Source organism: Hibiscus syriacus, unplaced genomic scaffold (assembly GCF_006381635.1).
Source record: "Hibiscus syriacus cultivar Baekdansim isolate YM2019G1 unplaced genomic scaffold, ASM638163v2 tig00117002_pilon, whole genome shotgun sequence".
NCBI classification, from domain to species: Eukaryota; Viridiplantae; Streptophyta; class Magnoliopsida; order Malvales; family Malvaceae; genus Hibiscus; species Hibiscus syriacus.
This window is the reverse complement of record NW_024063518.1, coordinates 679393-692281: the sequence shown is the minus strand read 5'-3', so window position 1 is coordinate 692281 and position 12889 is coordinate 679393. Positions and strand designations below refer to the sequence as shown.

Below are 12889 nucleotides of genomic sequence, written 5' to 3'. Positions count from 1 at the left end.
TGCCCCACGAAAGGATCCGTAACACGCACTTCCCATTCTGAAAGAAGAAGATGACTGAAATCTATCACCTTCCAAGGCTGGGGTATTCCTGGCATCGTGTAGCAATATGGGAGGCAGTTCCAGGCACTTTTGAGCCAAGTCATCGGGGTTAGAGAAAATGGTGAGTGTGGTAAGGTTAGGCTTTCCCGGTTCCTCTCCCAGCGAAACGAACCGAGGCTGAGGCGTAATAGTGGAGTATTTAGTTTTTTTAAGATTATACTGAGTTTTTAAGTTAGTTTAGTGGTTGGGTATTTAGTTTTGTATTCTAAAGGTCTACGGTTTGAATTATATGAAAAAAAATATTTCATCAATAAAACAACGTCGTTTTGAGCTTTTAGAGCATCAAACGGTCGTGTCAAACGACGTCGTTTTGACGAGGGAGTCATGTCATTGCCATCACGGAACAAAGATACCATGTCATTGTCCCGTTAACGGATTAATGGTGGAGTGACAAAATTGCAGTGAAACATAAACGTCTGTATTAAAATTGACAAAATTAAAACGTCAGTGACATTTTCAAGCCCGAAATTAAAAATAAATAGTATTTGACATAGTTTACCTTTAATTTTATATAGTGTAATTGGATCGTAACCCTCAATTTATATATATAACTCTTTAGTTAGACCAAAAACGGAAAACCGAAACCCAGAGTCAAGATACAGATAGGCCTAAAAGACCTAAGTAGAGGTCCAAATCCAATCATGAGCTATGAAGATGTCAGCACGGTAAATCTTCAATCTGAAATCCCAAAATATTTTTTCTAAAGGAACTCTTCTAGGATTCACTTGTTGATTTTCGATCTGCTCGGATCTGCACGCAATCCTCACTATATGCGTCCGATTCTTTTTCTCTCTTTGCTTTCTTTCCTTTTGTCTCATTTACTGTAGTTTATTGACTGTCTCTTTACTTGAAAAAGATTTTCCGAGATGATTCGGGATCTAGATTTGCGTGTGTAAAATATTATACAATGTCTTTTTTCCTGAAATGTTGATTTACCATATTTACTTAACTTATTTGTAGTTCTGCTGGTATTTAAATTGATCTCTCTTTAGGCGTGAATTTATTTTGGTTTTCCATTTTACTTTAGCTGTTGCAAAAGATTAATTTCTACAATTATCGTAACCGTGCATCGCCTGAATAACATAAATGGAGTTTATTTCTTTATTGTTGACAGTAGTATCTGATTGGTAAGTTGGATTAATAGGTATGCCTGTCAAATTAATAGTTTGACTTAATGCTGTTTAATAGGTTATACTGTAATGAGAGACTATTTGTTCTTTATAGCTTCGTCAGCTTTAAAATTTTAAGTTTCTTTCATTTATTCCTTACATGTCTCTCCTTGATTTGCTTGTAGATAGAAACCGTTTATTTTTCAGTACTTAGACCTATATGTGTAATAATTATTATAGTTGTATGAATTGGATGAACTATTTAGAGATTGATATCAAGTCGAATACTAACTATTCAAGGATTCATGCATATTTGTATTCTAGTTATTTGCTGACGCTTAGGAACATGTTTCTACTTTTCAGTTAATTAATGGGCATTGGTTGTTTGTTGATTCTTACTATTAGTGAGAGGTCTGGCCTCACTAATACCTGCTCTTCCTTAATCTTTTGTTTTTGTATATTCTTAAATGCATTATATTTGTTGCAAGATCTTAACTAAAAATCTATTGCTGAATTAATGGTGTAATTCAGTTCTGAATAATCAATATGGGAGGAGGGTTCAGAGTGCTGCATCTGGTTAGACCATTCCTTTCATTTCTGCCTGAGGTTCAGAGCCCTGATAGGAAAATTGCTTTTAGAGAGAAGGTCACCTACACTGTTGTCTCCCTTTTCATCTTTCTGGTATGCAGTCAGCTTCCACTTTATGGTATACACTCTACAACGGGTGCTGATCCCTTCTACTGGATGCGTGTTATACTTGCATCAAACCGTGGAACTGTTATGGAACTTGGCATTACCCCCATTGTGACATCTGGTTTGGTGATGCAACTCCTGGCTGGTTCAAAAATCATTGAGGTGGACAACAGTGTTCGTGAGGATCGTGCACTCCTGTAAGTGTTTCTCACATTCATCTATAACATAGTTATTTACTATTTGATAGAATCACCTTTTACCCCCAATGAAAAAGGTTGGTCTTTTTTCTTCCTTTTTTGCCCCTTAGAGTAGATAAACTTCTAATTTTTTATTCGTAACGTCCTACAACTTTGATGTTATTGGGCTTGTGCAGTGCTGATCAAGCAATTACTTGTGATAGCTCAAACTGTATTTTTACAATCTTTCCTTTATGATTTCCTTTTGTGCTTCTACGTGTGTTTCTCAGAAATGGGGCTCAAAAGCTGTTGGTGAGGCAGTGGCATATGTACTGTCTGGCATGTATGGCAGTGTTGATCAGCTTGGTGTGGGGAATGCCATTCTTATTATCATTAAACTTTGCTTTGCTGGAATCATCGTAATCTGCCTGGATGAACTTCTCCAGAAGGGATATGGTTTGGGCTCTGGTATCTCCCTTTTCGTAGCCACCAATATCTGGTAGGTTATCACATTGTTTTCCCTTTTTGACTCACTCAATGTATTTCAGCACATGGTTATCCTGATTCTATTTTAATTGTGCAGTGAAAACATAATCTGGAAAGCATTCAGCCCTACAACTATCAACAGTGGTCGAGGGGCTGAATTTGAAGGTGCTGTCATTGCCATGTTCCATCTATTGATAACTAGGACAGACAAAGCTCGGGCACTCCTTGAGGCTTTCAATCTGCAGAATCTTCCGAATGTTACAAGTTTGCTAGCAACAGTTTTGATCTTCCTTATTGTCATCTACTTCCAAGGTTTTTGTGTTGTTTTGCCCGTAAGATCAAAGAATGCTCGTGACAACAAGGGTCATATACCATTAAGCTATTCTAGACCTCAAACATGCCTATCATCCTGCAGTCTGCTCTTGTTTCAAATCTTTATTTCATCTCCCAGGTATCAAGGGTTAATATGAAAGGCTTCCTTTTACTTTTAATATTGAACTCCCATAACTGTATTTATTTTTCTGCAGTTGCTGTACAGGAAGTACAGTGGTAACTTCTTTGTGAACCTGTTGGGTAAGTGGAAGGAATCTGAATATTCAGGCGGTCAGTTCATTCCTGTTGGTGGTCTAGCGGACAATGTTACTGCACCTGCAAGGTTAGAAGTTATTTATCTTCAATATTTTTAACACAGTTCAGTGCACCCTACACATTTGGAATGCTTAATTTCCGTCTTTTGGGCTGATCCCTGGTTTTTCTGATTTTTCTTGCAGCTTGGCAGACATGGCAGCAAATCCCTTCCATGCTCTATTTTATCTTGTGTTCATGCTTTTGGTGCCTTGTTTTCAAAAACTTGGATTGAAGTTTCTGGTTCTTCTGCCAGAGATGTGGCTAAGCGGCTCAAGGTAAAGTTTCAAGTTATTTTGTTTCTCATCCATCTGTTTGTTTGTTTTTCTTTTCTGTTAGGGTGTTACCATAGGTTTCATTTTCACTCTTCCATCTGGAAACATTCAATCACTGGTTTAGCTTAATCTTGTTTGGTTTCCTCTTACGTGTATTCAAAACTTGGTTCATCTTGAGTTTGTTTGCCTAATATGTGATTGCACAATGTCAACACTCATTTCTTTTGTTGATTTACGTTACATTCTTTCCTTTTAAAGAATAATAATGATTTCTTGTGCTTTGATGCCGAATGTTACGAGAGATTTTAAAGGTCCTAAAAAGTTTTACTGGGTGTATTTCTGACGCCCCAATGTAGTGTTTTCTTTGCAGGAACAACAAATGGTGATGCCTGGACATAGAGATTCAAATCTGCAGAAGGAGCTGAACCAATACATACCAACTGCAGCCGCATTTAGCGGAATGTGCATTGGTGCATTAACCGTCCTAGCTGACTTCATGGGAGCATTCGGTTAGGGTACAGGAATATAGCTTGCCGTGACAATCATATATCAATACTTTGAAACCTTTGAGAAGGAGAGAGCCAGTGAACTGGGTTTCTTTGGACTCTGAAGCTTTTCTGGTGATGGAAATGTTGATGCTCGAGTTTGAATTCAAAAAATACAATTAGCTCCCAGGTTTTGGCAACATCCCGTGGAGATGGAAAATTGCGGTAAAAGATTGTTTTTGAGTCATGGAAATGTTGATGATCGAGTTTGAATTCAAAATATATTAGATTCCAGGTTTTGTTAGTATCCATGGAGATAAAATTGCTGTAAAGATGATTCACTTAAATGGGTGCATAGTAATAACTAGGACTGTAAATGAGACGAGACAGATCGCGAGCTACTCGAGATCGACTCGATATAGACTTGATAAATACTCGGATTGAATGGACTCGACTCGAGCTCGACTCGAGTTTTTAACGAGCCAAAACGAACTACTTGATACTCAAATTAAAAAGCTCGTGAGCAGCTCAAAAAATGTTATATTATAATTTTAGATTTTTTAAAATTACATTATAAAAATACATTATTGATAATTATAAATTTTTAAAAATATATTAAAAATTCTATAATACAACTACTCTTAAATTTTAATTTTTTTAAGGGTAAAGTATAGTAATGGTCACAGAACATTTCTGAAGTTTGCATTTAAGTCCCTCAACTTTTAAAACTTGTAATACAGTCCCCAAACATTTAATTTGTTTGTAATATAGTCCCCGCACCTATGAAAATTAGGGTAAATCATATAAATGGTCATTGAACTTTTTAGGCACTTGAATTTAGGTCCCTCAACTTTGAAAACTTACAAAACATTCCTCAATTTCATTATAAATCCCAAATTTCAAAGTAATTCAATTTCATTCTAAACCCTAAATTCCAAAATAATTCAATTACATTCTAAATCCCAAATTCTAAAATACTTCAATTTAAGGAGAAATATAATAGATTATCTTTAAGAACGTGATAGCGTTTTGATTTTTTTACTTTCGTGAAGAAAAAAATACACTCCCTCATCGTAAATGTAAATTTAGTGATCTTCAATAATTTAAATATAAAAAATGATTATGGAAGAAATTGAATAAAAAAATACAATCTCTCAATGAAAAAAAATTAAGAATCAAAATCCCCAATTGACATCCTTATAATTTTTATTTATTTCAATTATAATTTAATTTTTTTTAATAGTTTGATGTGATTATAAGATAGTATTTATTCAAAAATAATAATTTATTAACAATATAGATATACCCTACAAACACAATTGTTTGAATTTAAAACTTTTAAAGAAAATAACATTTTTTTACCTATATTAAAAAATTAAAAAATAGATCGTGCTAGAACTAAAAGAATACGTGACCATGAAATAGAAAGTTTACGTATGTTACGAAAACATGGCACAAACCCCATCTCTTTTGAGTTGATTGTTATCATCAACTTAGGGTATATTATATTAAATTATTGATTTTTTATTTTATTTTTGAAGTAGTCAACTTCAGTGTTTATTTTTTTATTGTGTTTTTTTAATGATTTTATTAAATAATTTTTCTACAAAAAATATTCGATGTAATAAATAAATAAATATTTAATTATCATGGTAATATTTATATTTTAATTATAATAGAAATAATATAAAAATAAAATATATTTATACATCATTACTATAATTAACATAACTCGTATATAAACTTTTGACTCTGCTCTTAATATTTATGTGAAAGATATAAAATATATTAACACGTATGATTAGATATAAAAACATACACAAATAATCAGAAATATATTATTTTTAAATAAATGAAATATTATCATACATTCTTACTATTGAAAAAAAAATTCATGTCTTTAATTTAATATTAAAAAATTATCATATGTTTTTAAATATAAAAAGTAAATTAATTAATAATTTAGTGACATTGGCGTCGTTTATAAAAAAGACAGAAATTGAAGTATTTTAGAATTTGGGTTTTAGAATGTAATTGAATTATTTTGGAATTTAGAGTTTAGAATGAAATTGAATTACTTTGGAATTTGTGGTTTAGAATGAAATTGAGAATTGTTTTGTAATTTTTAAAAGTTGGGGGACCTAAATTTAAGTGCCTAAAAAGTTTAGTGACCATTTATATAATTTACCCTAATATTCATAGGTGTGGGGATTATATTGCAAACGGATTAAATGTTTGGGGACTGTATTGCAAGTTTTAAAAGTTGGGGGACCTAAATGCAAGTTTCGAAAATGTTCAGTGACTATTACTATACTTTACCTTTTTTTAATTAACTTAAGTCTAATTGTTACATTATATATTACTAAAAGAAAAATAAAAACTCATTTAATTAATCACATGTTAGATTACATCTTAATCTCTAAACTATAAACCTTAAACCTTAAATTTTAAACCCTAAACTTTGAATCATAAACACTAACTTTTAAACCCTAAACCTTTAATCAGATTATGTGATAGGGTACTAAAAGAAAAATAAAAGCTCATTTAATTAAACACTTGTTAGATTATATCCTAAATTTTAAACATAAATTCTAAACCCTAAATCATAAATCATAAGCTTTAAACCTTAAACTTTTAATCCGATTATATGATAGGGATTAAATTATGCACATGAAAATAACATACAAATTATGTAAAATAAAATTAATGAAATTAACAAGGGTTCATAGCTGTTAGTGTTTTGCAATTTTAATTTTTGGTGTTTACTTCCTAATTCCAGAACCTGAATTGAAATTCCAAATTCACCAGTTATGAGTCGACGGTTCAAGAGTGATTAACTGCAATCCGCGTATTTTTTAGCAAACCAATGAGAAACAAGATTTGAACCTATTCTCAATCATTCATATATAAGTTGAGCGCCAATAAAAAATATTTTTTGGATTCCTTTTTTATTAAACTACATTTTTAGAGCCATCTGAGAATGTCCTTCGAGGCCCAACGTCTTCTACCTCACCACATAAGCCATATTGCCTTAAGAGTTTCTTTACTTTCTGTATTTTCAGAGTAAGAATCAAGTTTGACATTGAAACTAAAATCCAATTTATCATATAATAAACTACATGAGTTTACTTGCAACAGAAATAGCAGTTGCTTCCTAATATGATCAACAAAACCAGATGGCATAAATTTAAAACTAATAGCATATATCAATATTAACTCATGGAAGCTATTGGTATACACAGAGTGAGCTAAATATTATGCCAAGAACAGAAACAAGATGTTCCATTTCCATTAAAAGTAGCATATGATAATGGTTTTTTTTACACATCTTCGTCTTTGCTTTAAAAACTCATCCCCAGCCCAGCAAAAGCACAAAGAAAACCCACCCAAAGAACTTACAATCTAAAAAACCTAAAGCCTCAACTAATCCGAGTTTATTAATCAGACTAAGCTTTCTTTGGAGACTTGGTTGTCTTCGATGGAGACTTGGGTTCTTTGGCAGAAAAACTGGGTTGATGTTTGGTAAGACTCCACCGTGAGCGATGGTGACGCCGGCGAGAAGCTTCCCCAATTCTTCATCGTTCCTCACAGCGAGCAGCACGTCTGGGGATGATCCTGTTCTTCTTGTTATCACGTGCAGCGTTCCCAACCAATTCCAGAACCTGAATTAAAATCAGAAATACAACAAATTAAGAATCATATGAAAGAAAAAGAAGCAATCGAGTGAGATTCTTCAGCCCCACCAGTGTTCAGGGTGAAGAATCGTGGTGATTCAGAATCCCATATCGATTGAGAAAGAGGAGGGAGTGGAAGCTGGACTCAATAAATAAGAGGCAACTAGCGAGAAGTGGTACGTACGGACTGGGTCAATGGGCCACCATTATGGCTCATGGCCTAGGGCAGCGGCTTGAAATGAGCTCTGTCGAGCTCAAAGCTTGAATAGAGTTTGAGTTAGTCTTGAGTTTTAAAGTTTTTTGAATTTTTTTTAGTTTGATTCTTTTTGGGTTTGAATCGAGTTTAAAAATTTTAGATTTTTGAGTTCGAGTCAAGTTTATATTTAAAATTTTTAATTTTTGAGTTAAGTTAATTAATATTTGAGTTTGATTTCGTTTATATTTCTAGTAATAAATTTGAATTCTCAACTACCGTCTAAACTCTACTAGGGTTTAATTGTTAATAATTCCATTGCAATTTGCTCTCATAAAATCAATAAATTCTCATCAATTCATTGAAAAAAAAGTACACATATTTCAGCCTCATTCAAGCATTTCATTTTAAACATACAGAGCCGGATACACAGGCAGGCACTGCCCATGATGTAGCTGAGAATGTTAGCGTTTTTGCCCCCGTATCTCTTTTGTAACCTAGATTTCTATTGATTTTCAAACCAATCATGACATTGTTAATAAATAAATAACTAAAATACAGTGCTTTTATATAATGTTACTGTCTTTTGTAAAAGCATATTAACAAGGCATGATCTGAAGTCTTCAAACAAATATGATATAATACAAATATTTTCATTCCATTGTTGATACATGAAACGCATCAAACTCACTTCACTTTCCCCAATTTCTCCCTAAACGCGTGCACGCGTTTACAGTTAAATTAGAATTATTCCAGTTAAGTACTCCAAAATTCTTCTATAGATACGATCTGATTTGTTAATTACACCAAGCAATGATGAGCCTTAACTTTTGTTTCTAGTTGGATTACATTATCTCCTGCTTTACTATCCTTTTTTTTTGCTTTTATTTTATTATTTGGGTAAATTATATTGTTTTTCACTAAATTTTTCTCTCTTCTATTTTATTTAATGCACTTTCAATTTTTTCAATTTGCTCATTAAACTTTCGAATTGCAACTATTTTGGTCACTCTGCCGTTAACTATTTAACAGTGTTATGACATGAAATAAGTTCAAAAAGTCGTCGTTTTGAAAAACTCAAATATAAACCAAAATGACATCGTTTCAAATCCTTTATAAAATTCTTTTTCTTCTTTATTTTTTTCTTTTCTTTCCCCCAATTTTCTCTCTACTTTGCAAATAATTTGTCGGTTGCCGCCGCCGGTCACCACATTATTTTTATTCCAACCACTGTCTACCTTCATTGATGGTGACGTTGAATCCCAAAATTTTCATACAGACTATTTCCCATCTCTTGAACACGAATCCAACGTCATTTTCACAAAAAAAAATCTCAAAGTTGATGGATCTAAACCAAAACTCTTTGACTTCTTTATTTCCAAACGTCTTCTATTCCACCGTTAGATCAACACCAAACAAGATATAGTGGCATTCTCACTTTCGTCCATCTCTCTTTCTTTTGTTCTTCATTTTTTTAATCTTTTTGATGTTGTTGATGGTTGTGATATTGTGTGTTTGTTTCAATATTTGGGTTGGTATTTGATTTTACAGTGAGGGATTAAAATGATTCTTGGTTGTATTATGGGTTTGGTGGTAGTCCACAGGAGGTGATTGATAGAGTGATAAGAGTGAAATGCAGAGTGGTGGTTTTTTTTTTACTGTGGTGATGATTATGGGCTGAGAGATTTTTTTTACATTGCTTTGGGTTCGAATGAAAATGGTAAATTTGGATTGAAAGGCGATGGAACGTGCAGCAGAGGGTGGTCGGTGGATTGAGAAATTTAATGAGAAGTCATTACAAATTATACTAATAAAAAATAATAAAACACATGGTGACTTAAAAAATAATAAAAAAATTACATGTCATCTCAATATTAGAGAAATAACATAGGAGTGATTAAAATAATTCAATCTGTAAAATTTAATCAATAAATTAAAAAAAGTTAAAAATACAATAAATAAAATAGAAAAGAACGTAAAATTTAATGAGAAACAATATATTTACCCTTACTATTTTAGTGCTAGGTAGCCAAAAAGATTGACTCCCATCCCATCAAAGAAACTCAATACCTTAAAAATCCCTCGAACTGTTAAAGGGGCTGGCTGCCAAAGATGCTTAACAATTACACATGTTGTCGGAGAATTTAGGTTTTGCTTCGAGTAACAGTGACAATCACGTGAATTTTCCTGATCATTTTTGGACATTAAAGGGATATGAACTGTCGCCCAATGGCCCCTCTCACAGTGAGAAGAAACAGCGGTTTTCACCACCGTATCTTATCATTGCTGCTGGATTCCATATTTTATGATGAGACATTTATGCTTGCCGAGGCTGACAAGTTTATGGTATTAGTACAAAGCAGGAGCCGAATAAAAATTAAAGCAAGAAGCTGGATTTTAAGATATGAATTTAGCTTGTTCAACATTTCGTACATATGATTGCTTCTTGTTTAACTCCAATTCCTCTTTCCCCAAGTAGTGTTGCAATTTGAAAATAAAATGTGACATATTAGCAAAATTTGAATCTAACAGATATACACTATTTAAGCTCCGACACAACATATATTATATGATGAAAAAGCACTGTAAATATTTAAACGCACGCATGCCCCTTCTCTAGAAAAGTTGCAAGGTTGAAACCTTTGATCTTGAAGCTGGTAGTTTAATATTGTAACGAATTGCATGCTTGCATTGCATGCCTATATTATATATATTAGGCGCGTGTGGTAGATTTAATGATTATTAGCGATTACATGCTTTATCCATGAAAAATTAATGATGATGTTTGTTTGATCTGCCTAACACACAAGCAGCGTTACTTATTTCTCATCATGCAAAGCTATAAACATTAACTGTAGCGTCTCAAGTTATGTCCCCTAATTGTAATCGGCATCGTTGTAACGTAGATAATACGTAGATTTTAGTATTAACTTAATGGGTGAATTCAATCGTTGATACAACTGTAAAGAATACATTTTCATTCAAACCATAATATCTACAGTATTTGTTTTATCCCTAAACTCTGAACTACGTTAAAAGGAAAATCAACGAAATGTCTTATCATAAAAATTGATTAGGATAGAAGATTTCATGTTCAATAATGGGTCACATGGGTCAACAGAATCTGTTCTGTTATCAACAATTTAAGCCTAGTTATGGACATTGTAGTCGCTATCTTCTTTCGGCCATGACCTCTAAATTTAACTCATATTATTGATATACATATTTGTCAAGTATTTAAACATTTCACTTTGTCTTTGTTTTGAATCCCAGTTTCGTCTTTAACTCCAGTCTAATACTCAAAGCTGTCTTCTTATGTTGCTTTTCAAACCTATCCATCCTATTAACTTTATTTTCCCCTGATTTCCTTTCCAATAACCAAAAACCTCTGTTATCATTTTCATGCTCCAAAATCAAGTTGCTTGTAATTTCATCTCACCACAATGGAAACAATCAAACCCGAATCAACTTTATCGAACAGCAATAACAAGAGCAGACTAGCAAGAACTCTCCAGAAAGTAATCAACCTAAGAAGCGCTAGAAAAATTGCTTCCAGCAAAGGGGTTGGGATCTGTGTTCTCACTACTTCCCAACACCATGATTCCACACCAAACCGCAAAGCTTCTTCCCATGCAGGGGACTACTCCAAGGTTAAGCAGAAAGCTGTGTTGGAAGCTCTGCTTGCCAAGGTTTTCGCCGGTGTTACTTCCATCAAAGCTGCTTACGCCGAGCTGCAAATGGCTCAACACCCTTACAACGGCCACGCTATTCAGGCTTCTGACCAAGCTGTTGTGGAAGAGCTCCATGCTCTTTCGGAGCTAAAGTTCAAGTTTTTTAAGAAAGAGCTCCATCTTTCACCTCAGGTCACTTTGATGCTTGCTGAGATTCAAGAACAACAAAGCTTGATGCGGACTTACGAGATCACCATCAAGAAGCTGCAATCCCATGTTGAAGATAAAGATTCAGACATTGCTCTACTTCACAAGCAGCTTCAAGACTGCACTGTCTGTAACAAGTCCTTGGAAAAGAAGCTAAACGCCAGTGAGCCTTTGTCCATGTTTGATGATGTCCAGTCCATGAATTTGAACCCGAGTCATTTTGTGCAAGTTTTACACTTTTCTTTGAGATCTGCTCGCAGTTTCACGAAGATGATGGTCAGGGAAATGGAGTTGGCAAAATGGGATCTCCTTGCAGCTGCTGAAGCAATTGAACCTGGAGCTGTTTTTGCAAAAGAAAGCCATAGGTGCTTTGCATTTGAATCTTTCGTGTGTAAAACGATGTTGGAAGGCTTCAACTCCCACGATTTTGGGCTCACAAAAGATTCCCCCACAAAACAGCTCGACCCCCTGCAGTATTTCAACGCATTCAAGAGCCTGAAATCTGCTCACCCAAAATCGTTTTTAGCTCAAAACCCAGACTCTTGTTTCGCTAAATTCATCAGAACCAAGTACCTCAACCTCGTCCATTCTAAAATGGAGTGTTCATTTTTTGGCAACTTGAACCAAAGGAAACTAGTAACCTCGAGTGGGTTCCCGGATACAGCTTTTTTCACAGCTTTTGCAGAGATGTGTAGGCGGTTTTGGCTCTTGCATTGCTTGGGATTCTCAATGCAGGAACAAGTTTCCATCTTTCAGGTGAAAAATGGTTGTGGCTTCTCCCAGGTGTACATGGAAAATGTGTGCGATGGTGAAATCAACGCTGCAAATGCTGATGCTAGAGTCGGTTTCACGGTAGTTCCGGGGTTCAAGTTTGGTGTAACTGTGATACAAACTCAAGTTTATTTGTCACCGGTGATTACTCCTCCGGCCAGACGTTGATTTTTTCTCTCTCTCTCTTGATATTATTTAGTGACTAGTTGTGTAACCGTCTTTCGGTTGGGCCCCGGAATTGGGCTTCGACTTGGATTAAATGAATTGAGAGTCGCCACCGATAATTTATTTTAAAACAAATGGGTTGATTAGATACCTTCTTACCTGATCTGCGTCTTACCAAAGATGTGTCAGATTCGGGAGTCGGTTACAGTCAAGAAAGGGTTAGTACCCTTGAACTGCCCTTTCGGTACTACATAATTTTCA

The 12889-nt window shown here is 34.2% G+C and overlaps 1 protein-coding gene and 1 pseudogene across 1 annotated transcript; both read left to right on the top strand.

Moving 5' to 3' along the window:
- The first annotated feature begins 750 nt into the window (after positions 1 to 750).
- On the top strand, positions 751 to 4386 carry LOC120194857 (annotated as a pseudogene).
- A 6713-nt stretch (positions 4387 to 11099) lies between these two features.
- On the top strand, positions 11100 to 12631 carry LOC120194850. The gene has a single exon (XM_039197031.1). The coding sequence runs from the start codon at positions 11258 to 11260 to the stop codon at positions 12629 to 12631; it is 1374 nt and encodes a 457-aa protein (XP_039052962.1). The 5' UTR covers positions 11100 to 11257.
- Positions 12632 to 12889: the final 258 nt, after the last annotated feature.

What these genes read in the sequence shown, in the direction of transcription:
- LOC120194850 (XM_039197031.1), top strand. Translation starts at nt 11,258, where the DNA reads ATGGAAACAATCAAACCCGAATCAACTTTATCGAACAGCAATAACAAG.